This window comes from Pyricularia grisea (genome assembly GCF_004355905.1).
Source record: "Pyricularia grisea strain NI907 chromosome Unknown Pyricularia_grisea_NI907_Scaffold_2, whole genome shotgun sequence".
Taxonomy (NCBI): domain Eukaryota; kingdom Fungi; phylum Ascomycota; class Sordariomycetes; order Magnaporthales; family Pyriculariaceae; genus Pyricularia; species Pyricularia grisea.
This window is the reverse complement of record NW_022156717.1, coordinates 147,063-165,218: the sequence shown is the minus strand read 5'-3', so window position 1 is coordinate 165,218 and position 18,156 is coordinate 147,063. Positions and strand designations below refer to the sequence as shown.

The window sequence follows — 18,156 nt, the reverse complement described above, 5'->3', positions numbered from 1 at the left end:
ATATAATAACGATAAAAAATTGGGGCAAATTTGTTTCGGCGTTTAATAAAAATATTTAAAATAAACGACGAAATATTTTTTAATTTTCGTAATATTTATAATAACCGTTTATACCGTAAATTCGATTACGTTTATAAAAAATATATAATAACCGCGGTATTTATATTATTAATAATTATGTTAAATATATCGGGGGGCATTTACCCAATTTTTTACGTAAAATTGGTCGAACGCGTAATTATTAATTCATTTTTTATTTTAATTACGTACCAATATTAGGCCGGGGCCGGTAATAACGGCGGATAAAAAAAAAATAAATAAATAAATAAAAAATAAAAAAAATTTTATCCGTAAAAAACCGTAAAAAAAAAAGGCTATAACCGTATAATATTGGTTAAATGGGTAGATTACGATAATTTTATATAAAATTTTTTAAAATATTTTGAAAACGCGTAAATTATTAACCGATTTAAAATATAATAAAGCGATATATATATAAATAACGGCCCAGGGGGTAAATAATTTTAATAAATTATTTTAAAAAACCAAAAAACCCAAAAATATATATATAATATTAGGGTTACGCGAATTTTATATTTTATAATATAAATATTTAAAAAAATAAAAGAAAATTTAAACCTTTAATAAAATAAATATATATTATATTAATCCGAAAACCGGGGAAAATTTCCCATTAAAAATCAACGATAATATAAAAATATACGGGGCGTAATAAAAAAATAAATTTTACCCATTTATTTATTTACGGGACGGAAAAAAACCCATTTATTTACCCGGTAATTAAATTATTATAAAAACCTTATTACGGATATATATTAATAACGACCGTATTCGTTTATTTTTCGGTTTAATTTCCGGTCGTTTAAATAATAATTCGGGGGCGAATTAAATTTAAAATTATCCAAAAAATCGTTTTAAAAAAAACCCGTTTTCGGGGCGGAAATTTGCCAAAAATAAAAAACCGCGATAAAATAATTACGAAAAACGTTAAATCGGTTATAAAAACCGTAACGACGAAAATTATCGAACGTACCAATATTAAAACGGCGGAAAAAATTAGGGTTAAAATCGTTTTTAACGGATTTGGAAATTTTAATATAACGGTAACGTTAAAAAGAATTACGAAAACGGATTAATAAATGTAAAATAAATTATAATTACCGAATAAAAACCGGCGTTTAATTTTATTATTAAATAACGGCGAAAACGAAAATAACCGCGTTAATTTTACGTTGGACGGCGATAATTTTACGCGCGTAACGCGCGTATATTTTAAAAGTTTTAAAATAATATTATTAATTACGTTTTTAAACGTTAATATATTAACGCGGCGGAATAAAAATTAAAAAAAAACGGAATTTATTTTAAAATAATTTATATTTTGGACAAATTTACGGGCGAATTATTACGTAATTTTATTATTATTATTATTATTATAAATAATAATTATATTACCATTACCGTAATTACCGTCCAAAATAATTACGTTTTCGGTATTATATAAACGATAATATTTTTTTAAATACGCCGCGTAAATAATATAAAATTTATCCGTTATACGGACGCGACGGCCCGATTTTATAATACGGCCGTTTTTTTTCGTAAAATACGGTAATAACGGCGATATATTAATTATAATATATAATTTTTTACAATTTACGAAATTTACGGCGGAAAAACGGGTTTTTAACGTATAAAAACTTTTTATAATTATAAACCAATTTTTTATTTTTGCGGCATTTATTATAAACCGTACCGTCGGAACGGGGGGTATAATTAAAAATATTAATAATTTTTACCGCGTTAATATATAAAAAATAAAACGGAAATTATTATTTAAATATAATAAACGATTTATCGTTAAAATTATTTTTAACGACGATTACGTTTATATTATAATAAAATTTTTATATAATATATTAACGGAAAAAAATAAATAAAAAGAATATCGGTATAAATTTATTACGGAAATATTAAAATCGTTATAATTATCCAAAAAACCGAAAGAATATTAAAAAAATTTGCCTTTTTTTTTAAAAATACCGGTTATTATATTATTTAATTTAATAATAAATATAACACGATAAAAATAAACGATAATATAATAACGAATATAGGCGAAAAACGTATAAAAAATGGGCAAAAATTAAATCGAAGCCGAAAAAGAAATTAACGCCGAATTAAAAAGTAAATTACGAAAAACAAAATATAACGGTAAAATTACGTAAAAATAAAAAATTATTATCTAAAAAAAGGGTAAAAAAAAAGTGAACCGAAAAAAAAATAAAAACGCGGAAAAAATAAATAAAATAAAAATTTTATTCGCGGTTATAATAATAAATAAAAAATGCGAGGAAAAATAAATAACGGGCGGGCAAATAAAAAAATCTATTTATTATTAAACCGTAAACGGGGCGATAAAAGGAAAACCGCGGTTTGGACCAATTTAAAACGCATTTAAATATAATTACGGATTAAAAATAAAATAAAGATAAAATAAAAAAAAAAGGCACGCGAAGAAAAAACGGGTGGAAAATACGGATTACGGTTTTAACCAACATTATAAAAATAATAACCCAAATAATTAGGCGAAACCGGTTTATATAATATTAAAATAAAAAAAGGCAATACGGAATTACGGGACGCGACGTTTTAAATCCGGACCGACCCGCCCCGATAAAAAAGGGCGTTTTAAAAGGTTATATAACGGATTTGTATTAAATACACGTATTATATAGCGTGTTAAAACGACGGGAATATATATAACCCTTTTTTATATAAATACCCTCTTAACGCGAATAAATAACGGTTTTATATTTTTACTTTTTAACTTTAATAATAATTTTATTTAGGAACCCAATAGTTATAAGGCCGTTGGCCTACCTTTTTACAGGCACGTTATAACCAATTAAAACGCGTAATAAAATTTTTTCAATATAGGTGAAAAATTAAATAAACGTAAAATAAATTATTTTATATTATAATTATTAAATTTGGTATTATAATTTTTAATTTGGGGAATATTTATTTTATTTTATTTTCGAATATTTAACATATTTAATTTATATTATAGTTATAAACCGTAATATTTTTTACCCAATAATATATTTTAGTAATTAAATATGTAATTAGGGAATATTAATATTAATATATCGTATAATAAACGAATTATATATTATTTAATATTATTAATTAAAAACAAAATAACCATTTTATATAATTATTTATTATTTACTAGTTTAGCAATTTTATTTGGAAAAACGTTAATATTTTACCAAAAAAAGTAATTTTATGGCGAATTTAACGCATTATTTTACTAATTTTTATAATATTAATAAACGAAACGTCCTTAAAGAAACTGTAAAAAATTTGGCGGACGAATTTATTTGTTTTATTTTAATAATTGGTTTATTATAATAATAAAATAACGACCATTTTTTCCTATTTAAATATTGTTTTTTCAACCTTTTTAATGGTAATTTGAAAAATAATTTCGAAAACGTCCTCCAAATCGTTAAAATTATTTACATTTTCCCAATATTTATTATTAATTGGGGCGGAAATACGTATTTTCAAAATAAATTTAAATTGTAAATTTTTCCAATATTAATTTTAACGTTTTTTAAATAATTATAAAAAATAATTATTATAATTTTATTATTTTAAATAATTATATGGAATATTTATTTATTTTTTATTTATTTTTATTTAAATTTAATCGACGTTATATATTTATAATTAACGCGTAATTTCGATTTTTACCGCGATAGTATTATATTAAATTATTTACGCGTGCGGTTTACGAATAATTTAATTTTATCGCCATTATTTGTTTATTTTTTAAATTTTTTATTACGGTTTTGTAAATTTTGGGCTTTACGACTAATATTATTATTTATATTATATTTGGGTGTTATTTTTGGTTAATTTTAATTATAATTAAAATTACTGTGGAAAATACAGGTTTCTACCCATATTTATTAACGTTATTTATTTTTACAAATGGTGGTTTTTTTAATATAAAATAAAACCGCGATCGAATTATAAAATTGTAAAATTTGTAAAAATTTAAAGTTTTTATTATTATAATTAAATTCCAAAATTTGGAAAACTTTTTACAGCCGGTACTGTTTTAATTAAATTAACCCCACCCCCATTCCGTATTTTATCCAATTAAAAAAACGTTATTACCTAAAAAATTTTATACGTTAATTTTAATTAATTTTAATATTATTTTCCCACAATTCTTTTTTTGGTAATTACGTAATGATTTTCGGTTTTCCACCCGATTATTTATTTAACCCTAATTATTACCAATTTAAATTATTTATTTAATAATTATTTGTTTATACCCATTTTATTATTTAATTTTAATTAATTATAATATTTTCCGTTTTATAATTTATTTTCGCCAAAACGTTTTGTAAAACGTTTAAAATAAAGCTAATACGTAGAATTTATACGGGTAAAATACTTAAAATATATTTAAAAACCTCGGGTAAAAAAAATATCGCTAAAAACGCAGAAATATACGTTTTAAACCTGGTAATATATTTTTATTTTTTTAATATTTATTTTATTTATTTAATTTAATTTTAATTATTATTTTACGGAAAATTTGAAAAATATAATAAATTTTCGAATTAATTATTTTTAAAAGATTTTTTAAACGTTTAATCGGAAAAATTACCTATAAATATTTACCTAATTATAAATTTTTTACGTTTATTATCGCGGTTTTACCAAAAATTATTAAAATACTTTTCACTTATTTTTTTATTGGTAAACTTTTTTATTTTTTTACGTTATAATTATATATTATAATTATCTTAATATAAGATAATTTCTAATTTTTATATTATATACGTTCGCCGTATTATTATCCAAATTAAAAATATAAATTTCGTTAAATATATTTTTAATATTATAAATAAATGGACGTACCCGCACGTTAATACGTAATTCAAATTTATATTTTATAACGTTATATTCGTTAAAAATACCCCCAAATTTAAAAAGAAAACCAATTATCCGTTTTAATATAAATAAATTTTTGGTTAAAAATTATTATACTTTTTTATTAAATAACGTCCGTAAATAAACGGAAAAATAAATGGTAAAATTTTTATTATTAAATAATATATTATTCCGGAAAGAATTTCCAAATTTTTCCTCAATTTTACGTTTAAACGTTTATTTCCGTTTTAAAAAAACGAATTAAATAATTTACCGTTTAAATTATTTAATTTCATTTGCTATATTATTAAAAAGAAATTAATAATAATAATAATATTTTTTTAAATAATAACGCCAAATTCGATAAAAATAAAAATAATTTAATTTATAATTATATTCGAAAAAAATAAAAATACGTTTTTATTTTAATTTAATAATTTAATATAATATAAAATAATTTTAAAAATAATTATAATTTTTTAAAATTTACGTTATTTTATTTAATTAAATATTTAAATATTTTATTTTTTCCAATAATTGTTTCGTAAATTTTAATTTTGTATAAAGCCCGCGGGTTATTTAATTCGGGCCAAATCCGCAAGCCCGCGGGCCCCCATTAACCCGCCAAAAAAACCCATGGGCCCTTACGGGCCCCCATCCCATTCCTATGGGTTAATGGGCCGGGCCGGGCCCCCAAGCTTTTCGGGCTTTGGCAGGCCTTATTTTCAATTTATTTGGCTGTTTACTTGTTAGTATAAAGTCATTTATATAAAAAAGCTTGGGAAACAGAACAAAGATTTGCCTATAGCTATTATAATGTCAGAATGGGGTTTGGTAATTTCAGGATTATTGATTACTCCTTTAAATGTCCATTTTGACCTGGGTTGATATCTCAGCCGGCGCTCATAAGTCACCATGCCGTGACCTTCACAGTTGTTTGAATATGCTGGCCAATAGCCGTGGCCCAAAAACTCTATGCCGTATTGGTACCATTTTTTATTACGGTTGCCGATAACCACATCGGTATGTTTACCACCTATATCAGTGGTAAGTCTGCTAAATTTGGCATGATCATATCCTTTGTTGTTTTCAAGATGCTTTTCGAGCCATAAATTTGTATTAACTCGTACCCAGACCTGCAATTTCTTCGGATCGACGCCATCCGGGGGATCTGGAGCACTGGCCGATAATACTTCCGATTCTTCGTCTGATGATATGTCTTGTGGGTCTATAATGTCCCATAGCCAGCTCGTTTGACCGGTGAGAGGTGGACTCCCGGTGCATGCTCGCCTTCTGGTAGTAGTGCCTCATGAAGGTCTGAAGCAGATCCTGGGTGACTGGAGTTTGCCACAGCGCTTCCTGTCAGCCCGGGAAGGACGTCGACAAGAGAGAGGAACTTCATAGTTTGACGCCTGCTATTGACTCCAGGGTAAAGGGAAAATAGTTGCGCAAAATTGTAACTGCTGGACCATTGACAATGCGTTCTAACGAAATAATTGGCCCAAGCTCTGGAAAGTTTGCTTCTTTTGTAAAAAACCAGCTCTTCAGAATGAGAACTAGTCTAGTTCTGATTAATATCATGCACCGTGACCCATTGGTGGATAGGATCACTGAATGTTATAAATATATGTAGTCATATTAAAGCCGGCCATGATATTTTTACATCAAGCAGTCTACTGATGTCAAATTAGTTACACCCGGGGTAGTGATTCATTGCAGAATAATCCATGAAAAAGCTTGTCCAAACTTTAAAGATAGCTGGCCGGATAAGGAATGCGATCAATTGGCACAGTACGGCGGCCCCGATGCTACTATATAAAGCCCAGAGGCCAGGTATACCTTACTCGTAAATCGCATAAATTGAATCTTGATGCATGGAAGAACTTTGCTAGATCGGTTTAAAGTTGGAGCATTTAATGCTGACTGGTATTTTGGCACCCTGCCAAGACCCAAAGAAACAATTTCTTGGTCGAGACTTGCGGTTCGCGGGGAAAGATGTATTTGATCATGTTCAGACTCGCCGATCCTTTCAACACCTCACATACTCCGGCTATAACCCTGATTAACTTCCAATTCATCTCAGATTTGCATTTCAATTGTTGCAAGTTGTCGTTAAATCATATTCTCATCTTCTATGCAAAGTTAAACACAAACCCCAACACCACGCAAATGCAAACCAAGTCCTTGTGCAACTTAAACAAGTCCAACGTAATGCTTCCTCCAAATCTTATCCTTGTGCTCATAGGCGCATCTATCCTTATCCAGTCTTGAGCCCCTCCGCTCCCCTTTTCCACTCGCAGTCAAACGTTCCCGATCCATTACCATCTCGAGGACCCGCCAATCAAACACCTCGGAAAGACTCGCCCTGCCGTACTTTTCCCGCCGCTCCTCCCGCGGTATCTCAATCTTCATCAGAAAGTCTTGAGTGGCTTCCCTGCGCCGGCCATCAACGATGATCATCTTTCGGGTGACCCTTGGACGTTCTTGTCTTTCCCGAGCGGTGGCGATGGCGACGTCCTCTGCTTCCAGGAATTGATTCCATGCTGTTACATCCGTCTCGAAGTTGTGTACACCGTGTCCACCTAAGAGGTCCTCTGTCACCCAGGGAAAGTTGGCAACGCAGGGAGATAGAAGGAATACCCAACCCTTGAAGGCGCAGTCTTTGCCGTGGTATTTACATTTTCCGGCTGTATTGGTTCTCTGCACGTGTTGTTCCGATGCACTTGCAAGAGAGGCATCGGCATCGGCTGGAAACGATGACAAGATGATTGAATCGCTGGCAAGAACCTTTTCTCCCACCTGAGCCTTGGCATTCTCAGAACAGCTGATGACGTCCTCGACTGGTCTGTCTGGTGTTGCAGCTTTATTGCAGAGATTTAAGTCTATCTGTTCAAGTCGACGTGTCTTGGAGGAGCGAGTATCTGGGACAGTACTCCTGCGCTTCAGAGAAGCCTTTGGAGGTGACATGGTCAAGTCGATGACGGATGGTGTCTCAAGGTTGCAAGTCGTCGCCCTTCTAAGCGTCTGCTTGGAAGAATCGCTGGTCGAAACAGATGAACTGACCAGTGCATCCAGAGCCCCTGGTGCACCCAAATCGGAGCCAAAGCTTTCCTGTGATGTCGTCTGACGTGTCATCCCTGACTCTTGGCTGATACCTATGGCTCTACCAGGATCCGCATTCTCCAATCTAGAAATCCAATCTTGGAGCTCTTGACTGTCGTCAGGTTGGGCAGAAACCAACTCCTTCTTGGCCATTTTCTGCAGTTCATCAAGACTGATAGCATCGCGCCAAGTGCGGTCACAGTGAATCTTGCTAACCATTGGGAACCGCATAGTGTAGTGGTTTCCGACGTTGGCTTCTCTGGTGAATGAAAAACAGCGGAGGTCAAAGACAGGAGGTTGAGGAAAGATGATGGATGGACGCTTGCCGTTGTCGATGCCACGCTCAAAATGTAGAATCGGTGCTGAAGCTGGAGCCTCCTCTGCCAAGACGTAATCAGGGCTTACGTATTTTGCAAAATACTCCATCTGCGTTTTGTTGAGCTCCACAACGTTGACGACGGTAAATCGTGGATGGTCTTCCATCTGCACCTTGTCCTTGTTGGTCAAGCAGCCGACGTAAAAATGTGTCCACCTGAGGTTGGGCATGTCGTAATCCTTGGCCTTGACAGGGTCATATCTGGCGCCGACGATGGCAAAGTCGCCAACATCACCAAAGTTACCGATATACTCCTTCTTGAGCTTGATGGCGAAGCAGTAGTAAGCCTTTCGTGTGTCTCCAAAGTCAAAATAAGGATGGTCAGCCTTGAGTACTAGGCCTTCTTCGTGTGATATTATGCACTGAGCAAAGACGTGTCTTAGATCCGAGGCTGCGTGACGGCTTTGATCAAAGTCGATGACTTGACGTTGGACAATAGAAGCCACACCAGGACTGCATGAGACGAGCTGTTTCAGTCGCTTGAACCTCTCAGAGTGCCGCACTCCCAGCAGAGACTCGTCGTCTATCATCAGAACATCGTAGTAGACGATCATCAGTCGCTCCCAGGGATGAGCCTGTGAATCATCGTCAGATCTGTGAAAGTAGGTTCCGGCTCGTGAAACATGCTTTCTGATCTTTTCAAACGGGAGAATCATGCCCTCCTTTTCACTGTACACCACAAGCTCTCCTTCAAGGATGCATCCTGTTTTGATAGGACAGGGTTCTATCCCACCAATCTTCAAAGACGCTCTGATCGCAGGATGCAAGTTGACGCGGTCTATGGTGCTGTCCTTGCCGCTCTTGGAGAATATCTGTATACAGTTGGGGCCTTTGGAGAGATCGATGTGGATTTGACAGTACTCGCCGTCCATCTTCTTTTCGATACTCATGCGACCACGGCCCATCTGCATGCAGTGCTTGATAGTTCGTCCCTTGATCCAGTCTTGTCTTCCCACTTTGACGCCAAGGATTGGCTTGAACCGAGCTGCCAGGCTGGCAATGGCTATGCCGGTAGTATCATCATAAGTCGTAACTCGTCGTGCGCCCCGTTGCTGCATGAGGCGATTGACTGCAGTAGGTAGATCATCGTATATCTTGAGAAGTACAGGGAGTAGTGGATCCAAACCCTTAAGGATGTGAGTTGGGTTCAGATCTACAGGTGAGTAGTCTTTGAGGACCAAGCGAGTAAGCCATTTGGCTTGATTGGGTTCCAGGCGGTTGTAAAGATGCTGTAACCGGAGATGACATTCGTCAGTCCTATCCGAAGTCCGTACAGATGATTGTACTTTTGGTGAGCTAAAACGAGATCGAGCAGCTATGTCATGAAGTATTTCATCTACTTCTTGGACAGTTACTAATGGTGCGGTGCAGGTGTTGGGTGTATCGTTGAGAACATCCCGTACACACTCTGCAAAATCTTTTCCGCTACCTGGTTGCTGCCAAGCTTCAAGTTGTAAGACACGAGTACGTCCAAGTTGATGAGCTCTTGCTACTATGCTTGTAAGTCTCTTGATCTGGATAGAATAGACTCGATCTGGGCGTCTTGTGGGTAGAAGTGTAGAAATGAGGGCGGTAAGGTCGACATTGTCAGTGGTTATTTGCCTTTTGTGACTTGCGAACCATTCCTTGATGAATTGATGGTTCGTCTTTGGCCCGCATTGCTTGGCGTTGTCTTCGCAACGCTGCAGAAGGTTACACACGTATGCGAACGGAAAGCCAGAGGGCAAGGGCATTGTGATGCATGAGTAAGAATGAGACGAAGGAAAGATGAGAGTTGACAGATGGAAAAGTGCTAGTTAGCAAGATGACAAGAAGAATAGATTAGGCAACAATGGCTGTCCCGTCCGTAGTGAGACAAAGAAGTGGGTGGTGATGCTTTAATGCCCAGACGCGTTCTTTGACGTGACAGGTTGTGGTGGGGTAACCGCGCGTGAGCACGTGGGGCCATCATGTGATTCTCTTAGGATTAGGCTAGCTCTCGTCAGACACGATGGGAATCCGTGTCGATTAATGCGAATCAACTTAACTACTGCACCATCAGATCAGGCTAGTTTTACGCTTAATGCCAGCAACTTGAGCTTCACGTCAAGTCTTGGTTTTACTGGTCTGCAACGACTACTGCTGATCTTTAGGTAAAAGCAATTCACTACCAAGGAACTTTCAACTGTTCGTTCGTGGTCGGCAACCATTTCTTGGCGGCACATCAATTCATTGTCTTTACCTTTTCAGCGCATCGGCTATTATCTGTAATTATACACTTTCAACGTCAAAACCCTACACACTAACCCCATTCATCAAGTTCCAGCACAACATGCGAACCTCAGTCTTGGCCCTGGATGCGCTTCCGGCTAAATTGAATGACGGAGCGGGGATGGCACCAGGATATGTGGGGTATGTTCGGGGTAGATTCCCCGAGTCTGCTCTGTGAAATGTATAGCTTACCCCAATCCTTCTTGTCTGGACACCTCTTCGACCAAAAAATATCAGAAACAAATCTACAACTGAGCTGCCAGACAAGATGCCTCAAGTCCGCAATCCCATCCTCCCCGGCTTCAACCCAGACCCGTCTATCCTACGGGTCGGCAATGACTACTACATCGCTACGTCCACGTTTGAGTGGTACCCTGGAGTACAGATCCACCATTCGACCGATCTAGCCAACTGGAAACTTCTCATACGGCCATTGAATCGGGCTTCCCAACTCGATATGCGTGGTGACCCGGACAGCTGCGGCGTATGGGCTCCATGTCTAACTCATGACGGCAACCGATTCTGGCTCGTTTATACCGATGTGAAGCGCAAGGACGGGAGCTTCAAGGACGCTCACAATTACATTGTCTGGGCTGACGACATCTCAGGTCCTTGGAGTGACCCTGTCTATGCCAACTCGTCCGGCTTCGACCCCAGCCTCTTTCATGACCTGGACACTGGCAAGAAGTGGTTCGTCAACATGATGTGGGATCATCGCCGCCGCCCTTTACTCTTCGCCGGCATCGCCCTGCAAGAGTTTGACCCAGAGGCAGGCAAGCTGGTTGGCCCCAGGAAGAACATCTACCAGGGAACCGCTCTCGAGTTGACCGAGGCTCCGCACATGTACAAGCGCAACGGCTGGTACTATCTCCTGACTGCCGAGGGTGGCACGGGTTATGACCACGCTTGCACCCTTGCCCGGTCCCGCGATGTCTGGGGCCCGTATGAAGATCACCCAGACAAGTACGTCGTCACGTCCAAGGATCACCCTCTGACTGCTCTACAACGTGCCGGTCATGGTGACATTGTAGATACCCCTGATGGCAAGACGTTCCTGGTTCATCTGACAGGGCGGCCGACCACTCAACTCCGTCGCTGCGTGCTTGGTCGCGAGACTGCCATTCAGGAGGCATATTGGGCAGATGATGATTGGCTATACGTCAAGAACGGACCAGTTCCGTCTCTATACGTCGAGTTGCCGGGCGAGCGTGACGATACCGAGTACTGGTCCGAGCAGCGCTACACGTTTGAAGGGTCACTCAAGGAATTAAACTCGGATTTCCAGTGGTTGCGCACTCCCGAGCCGGAGCGCATCATCAAGATTCAGGACAACAAGCTGGCGTTGATTGGGCGGGAATCCATAGGCTCCTGGTTTGAACAGGCTCTGTTGGCCCGGCGGCAAACCCACTTTTCCTACGACGCCGAGACTGTTGTAGACTTTAGCCCTTCTGATGAGCGCATGTTTGCCGGTCTGACTGCTTACTATTGTCGGTACAACTTTTTCTACCTGACGGTTACGGCGCACAACGATGGGCAGCGTGAGTTGCTGATAATGGCTTCGGAAGCATCACACCCTGTCGGTGGATTGCGTCCAGATCTCCTCAAACAACCGGTACAGATCCCCAACGAGGGCAAGGTGAGGCTAGTCGTTACGGTCAGGGGACGCGATCTACAGTTCTGGTATTCGATGCTTGACGAAAACGAGGGCAAGGATCTGAAAAAGGTCGGGCCAGTGCTAGATGCATCCATTGTAAGCGACGAGTGTGGTGGTCACCAGGCTCATGGGAGCTTCACAGGAGCATTTGTTGGCATGGCGTGCTCGGACCTGAACGGGACTGCGAAGGAAGCTTTGTTTGACCACTTTGTCTACAGACCCGTGAAGCACGAGTCTGATCGGTATGATGTGTGATCTGTCGTGATTGACAGTACCATTGGTTATAGATTTCTTGGCCCTGTTGCCAAGGCTGTGGCTTCAGCTCCAGATACAGATGAACTGCGGCTTTTTGTATTATCCATCGTCTAGGTCTAGATTTACAAGGTGCAAGATGGCTACACACCATTTTGTAGGTTAGATATGAGATGTCGGCTGGGGTTGAGCTAGTTTGAGCATGTTGTTGAGCATGTTGTACTCAGATTGGTCTAGCTCGATTCTGCTATCTTCTCGGCTAGGCTTATACGTGGTATCCAATGACAGCATTTCAACCCTAGGTGGGATCAGCCGAAGTTAAGCATAAGCATAATTTAATATCCCCTGAACCCTCAATCCCTAATCTATGTTACACCATGGTATCAAACATTCTATCAACGAGTCATCACCATGGGCCCCATCTCACTTACACTTTTGCTGCCCTTGATCCTCCAAGCTGGTACCGCCAGAGGTCATGGACCTGATGGCATGGGCCTCATGGGATACGGGCAACTGTGGGCCGATCCAACATGCGCCGTCTCCTGTCGGGCCGTCATTGGCTATGCCCCGTTGGACTGTCCAGATCTCCACGCAGACCACGGCGCTCACGCCGGACACGGGGCGCCTGCACTTACGGCTCCGTGCATCGCCGAGAATCTCGACTTTTTGAGCACTCTCGCGTACTGCATGTCGACGAGATGCCCGGCCGATGGAGTCACTACCTCCAAGCTCGAGTGGTACTGGGCAACCCAGGCCACGGGAGATCCTGCCATTGAGCCAGGATTGACGTATGGTGCCGTCCTGGCAGGGATCACCCAACGTCCGAGTAGGACATTCCAGGCGGGCGATACGCTCAACTATACGGCCTACATTTCGGATGCCGACTACAACTATCAGCATAGCTGGAACAGGTTCTTTGACTGGGAAGAAATGACCCAATCGACATATGTGTAAGTTTTGTGCTGCGACTGACTGCCGCTGGTAGCTTGCACGAGTAAAACTGACAGGCTACAGTATCACCATCATCTCAGTCGGTGTCGCCACACCCATCGTCGTCTCCCTCCTGGATTACCTCCCCTTTGTGACCACCATCACCGATAAACTCAAGCCTTACCTGGTGTATCCCTCTACCATTGGCACATACAGCATCCAACCTCTTCCCTACCTCCTCGGCAACGCTCCGACAAGGGGACAAGGACTATACATTGTCATGTTCACCGGCCTCAACATCGTGCTAGGCTCCATCACGTACTACAATTTTGAGTTTGTCCATCCCTGGGGCTATAGCAAGTCGGGCGAGATCTTGTCCTTTGTTGGCTACCGCACCGGCCACATCTCGTTTGCCCTACTTCCTTTGACGGTGCTCTTTGCGTCCCGCAACAATTTCCTGTTGTGGCTAACCGACTGGCCCTATTCCACCTTTCTACTATTGCACCGCTGGGTCGCCCGCCTTTGCGTCGCTCACGCCGTCGTCCACTCCATCACCATGATGACCGCCTACATCCAACTCGGCAAGTATTATACCGACGTCCACACGGCCTATTGGATCTGGGGAATCGTGGCCATGCTTTGTCTAGTGGCGCTGATGTTCCAAGGAATGCTGTGGCTGCGCCGAGCCGCGTACGAGGTCTTTCTCCTCCTCCATATCGTCCTGGTCGTCTTTGTTATCGTCGGTTGTTGGTACCACATTATATATTGGATGGGCTACACGGGCGTGTACGAGCTGTGGATATACATGGTGAGCGCCGTGTGGTTCTTTGACCGCATGGTGCGCGTGCTGCGCGTCGCCAAGACCGGTGTTCGCCGCGGCACCGTGACCGAGGTTTCGGAGGATACGGTACGCGTCGACGTCGCGGGGGTGAGGTGGACGCCGACGCCCGGACGGCACGCCTACGTCTACTTTCCGACGTTGCAGCCGCTGCGGGCTTGGGAGAACCATCCGTTTTCTGTCATTCCTACGGCGCTTCTGCGGTCGCCTGACGACACCCAATCCAGTCCGGCTAGTTCGATCAAGAGAGAGGATGCGTCGAGCTCCAAAGATGTCGAGAGCAAGGGTGGCTTGGGGTCGACAGTTGTGTCCACCGTCCCCATGTCTTCAAGAATCGGCGGTGTCTCCCTCTACATCAAGAAACGCAGCGGTATTACGAGGTTATTGCGCGAGTGCACGAACCTCCCCGTCCTTCTCGATGGGCCCTACCACGGGACACCAACCCGCGCCGTGCTTCGATGTGACCGAATCGTTCTCATCGGTGGAGGTATTGGAGTGACTGGACTACTTGGCTGGGCCGGGGCGCATCCTAACGTCAAATTTGCGTGGAGCGCTCGGGAGGCGGATGGGGCACCCATACTCCGAGACATCGGGGCTGTCCTGGATGGCGTGGCAGACAAGGTGGTGAAACTCGGTGGACGGCTGGACCCCGAGGCTTTGTTGGAGGAGGAGGTTCTGGCTGGATGGGGGAGAGTTGGTGTAGTTGTTTGCGGGCCCGCAGGGCTGTGCGATGCTACGCGGGCGGCGGTGGTGCGTCTAGGTAGGAGGCACAAGGAGACGGTGTTTGAGCTGGAGGTTGATGCGTTTGGTTGGTGAACTGTTGCTGGCGGCACGGCATACCAGTTTTGGTCATTCCAACTTGGCTATCATTATATGAGATACCTATAGCCCCTTTGGTCGCAGTTGGACATACGTGACTGAAATACGTACCATCGCTTCCGGGTCTGTAAACTGATCGAATCCCGCATCTACAGCTGCCAGAAAGACATGCCATCACTCAAGGTTCATCTGCTGCAGTGAGGGCTTATCGGGCTGTGATGGCACTGGGCTGTATCTAGGCGACGGGGGGCTGTCAAGTAAATCCACCCTCGGCGACGCAGGCAATATCTGTGCAGGTTCGGCTTCCTTGCGAGCCCGAACCTGCCTCAAATAACGTTTCTTCTCCAGTCCACTCAGATAGTCGGACCTTTCTCGCATCAATCTCTTTTTGGATTCTCGCCCCTCTTGCATGTTTGTGTGTGGCTTTGATGGACTCACGACACTAACAGGTTCCGCTTGAGGAACACTTGAAAGCGGTAGCCCTGGGCTTTCGATTTCACATGACGCCACCACTGGCTTTGCTCTGATATATCCGGGCATTTCGTCATTGGCTATCGTCTTGGGGTCTCTTGCCTCTCGCCTGCTTTCTCGTGGCTTCGATACGCTTGCGCTGCTCATCCTATGTCTTTGTCTCGTTGAACCACTTGAAGCCGCGCCGTCGCTTATTTCGATTCCCGATGGCATCATTGTTGCCAAATGTCTAGGTGGGAAACTAGACTGGAAGCTAGGAGACCCGCCATCTTCCAGATATGGCGCATGAGGAATGTCAACTTGTGATGCATCTCGCATGTCTGCATCCAAGAACTCTATTCCTGTTGGATGGGATTTGTCTTTTGATCGAATCAACGATCTCCTTTGTTTCGCGTGAACTTCGTCAGAGTCATTGCTATCCGTACCCCAAGCATCTGGAGTTTCTCGATCTTGATTGTCCTCCATTTCGTCCAAACTCTCATCCCCTGTCTCCACAGCAGTGTCATCTCCCTGATCCCAAGATGGGATGCTCTTGACGGAAAAGCCAGCGGTATACATCTTGGGCTTTGAACCTTCCGGCTTCAAATATACACCAATGCGGTGCCGTTTCCCGCGTACCACAACGACAATATCTTCTCCCATTGGACGTAGCCTTGAAGATCCAATAAAAGTTGACAGGTCAATCCACCTCCTTCTCTGGTCTCCCGGGATACTGACCAGGTAGTTGAATATGTCTGGGTGCTTATCCCGAGAGACAAGATCAATTCGCGGTGGAATGTACCAGTTGACGAGCCCTACAAGCTTTACCGTCTCACCATCTATGTAAACCTCCAATGGAACCACATGTAGACTGTCGGCGTTTTCTGGTCGAAACAAGACTCGAGTGTTAGGATCCCAGTCGGTTCTGTTGGGCTGTATCTCGGCTTGTTCCCCTTTGAGTGAGAATTTGCATCGAAAGTTATAGGAAAGAGGAAAGTGTATGGCACGGTGGACATGCTGAATGCTGTGTTGTTGAGGAGTTGTATAAATGACCACCTTGTCTGGGGCGTCCCAAGGATATCGTAGATTAGACAGGGGATGTCTAAAATTCTTGGGGATGGTGGCCAACGGCAAGGCCATTTCACGCTGAAAGAATCCAGGCCCTGTCTTTCGCAAAAATATTGCACATGTGTTTCCGTCCTGGAACTGACCGACAACCAGTGCGTAGAGGACAATGTTATCACATTCAGGGACATCCTGTCGAAATGGAAAAGGTATGATGGCATCGGGTGCCTGACTTGACCGCTGAGATTGTTCGGCTATTAGAGATTCCACCATTTTTGGGTGGATAGGAGCTTGCACACAGATGAGTGATGCCTTGTGAACTTTCAAGCCCATGTTTGTGACGGTGGTATGGCCCCATCGAAGACGCCTTGGACAATTTCGAGGTTGAAACTCGTCTGGAGATAAAGCAAATAACCGCAGACGTGAAGGACCAGGCGATACAGGATGCCAAGCCAGGATAGACATGTCGGGGTTTGTTCTGATGACCTCCTCCTGCAGGCGTTGAAAAGCCTTGTCTTGTTCGCCATAAACAGGGGGCAGGCTAATATCGAATAGTCCCAACAAGGAGTACGCCCTATCTTCGGGTCGCTTTGTCTTTCTGCCGCATGCCCAGGACATACGTTGAGCCACGGTGAAATCTGAAGGTTCTTTGTTGTGAAGTAGGACGTCTTTGGCAATGTTGGTGAAGCTGGCAATGGCAGACGCAAAGTGGTCACTCTTTGATCCAACAAAGTGCCATGCGCTGTTGTAAAATTTAACAATCCTTGGGGCGATGAGTTCCTGCAAAGTCCAACCTCTTGTGAACCATTTGCAGGTATGCAACTGCTCAGCAGCCATGGCCGAGGCCGTCACGGTAGCTGGTAGGTCGCTTAGATAGACAATGCAAACCGTAGCCTGTGCGTACCAGCGATACATGGAGTTGATGGCCTCCCCCAACTCGACGCTATCGGTTTTGTCGATGCAGCAGGTATCAACCCAAGCAAAGTCAACGCCAGACTCTATGGCCAGGGTACAGACCCCTCCAATCTTTGAGAATCCCTTCTTCCTTTTAGCCAAGTCGAGATTTTGTACATCTTGAAAGGAGACCTCGTCATCTTCCCAAGTGTGAGAAAGGATGACATATTGTGGTACGGTGCTAGGGTCGTCGAACTGCTCCACTCGGAGGGTTTTGGCGTTGATGAGCCACATGACTTGTCATTGATGCGAAGTACTTTGTGACAATTATGGGCTATTGTTGGTAGGAAGTATTCGGAGGGTAAACAGGTAATGAGTACTTCCAGCTGTAATGAAGTCGCGGAGAGAAATAAATGGTACTCCTGTCGTGATCAAAAGCAAATTGCGGAAGAGGCCTCAAACTGTAGTGCTGTAGGGCGTGCTGACGTGATTGCGGGGATCAACGCATCCTGGAGTTCAGCGCTAACTTATAGCGCACAGACACTCATC

The 18,156-nt window shown here is 41.6% G+C and overlaps 4 protein-coding genes across 4 annotated transcripts; 1 reads left to right on the top strand and 3 right to left on the bottom strand.

The window, feature by feature from the left end:
• Positions 1-6,013: 6,013 nt before the first annotated feature.
• Positions 6,014-6,139, bottom strand: PgNI_02670 (uncharacterized protein; the record flags this gene model as incomplete). The annotated part of the gene is made up of 1 exon (XM_031122731.1): positions 6,014-6,139. The coding sequence occupies one exon, from the start codon at positions 6,137-6,139 to the stop codon at positions 6,014-6,016; it is 126 nt and encodes a 41-aa protein (XP_030985475.1).
• A 1,031-nt stretch (positions 6,140-7,170) lies between these two features.
• Positions 7,171-9,513, bottom strand: PgNI_02669 (uncharacterized protein; the record flags this gene model as incomplete). Its single annotated transcript, XM_031122730.1, has 1 exon — positions 7,171-9,513. The coding sequence occupies one exon, from the start codon at positions 9,511-9,513 to the stop codon at positions 7,171-7,173; it is 2,343 nt and encodes a 780-aa protein (XP_030984235.1).
• A 1,460-nt stretch (positions 9,514-10,973) lies between these two features.
• PgNI_02668 (uncharacterized protein) lies at positions 10,974-16,073 on the top strand (the record flags this gene model as incomplete). The annotated part of the gene is made up of 4 exons (XM_031122729.1): positions 10,974-12,601; positions 12,849-12,913; positions 13,015-13,561; positions 13,626-16,073. 4 exons carry the CDS (start codon positions 10,974-10,976, stop codon positions 15,193-15,195), a joined length of 3,810 nt encoding a protein of 1,269 aa, XP_030984236.1. The 3' UTR covers positions 15,196-16,073.
• PgNI_02667 (uncharacterized protein) lies at positions 15,373-17,901 on the bottom strand (the record flags this gene model as incomplete). Its single annotated transcript, XM_031122728.1, has 1 exon — positions 15,373-17,901. One exon carries the CDS (start codon positions 17,899-17,901, stop codon positions 15,373-15,375), a length of 2,529 nt encoding a protein of 842 aa, XP_030984229.1.
• Between the last annotated feature and the right edge of the window lie 255 nt (positions 17,902-18,156).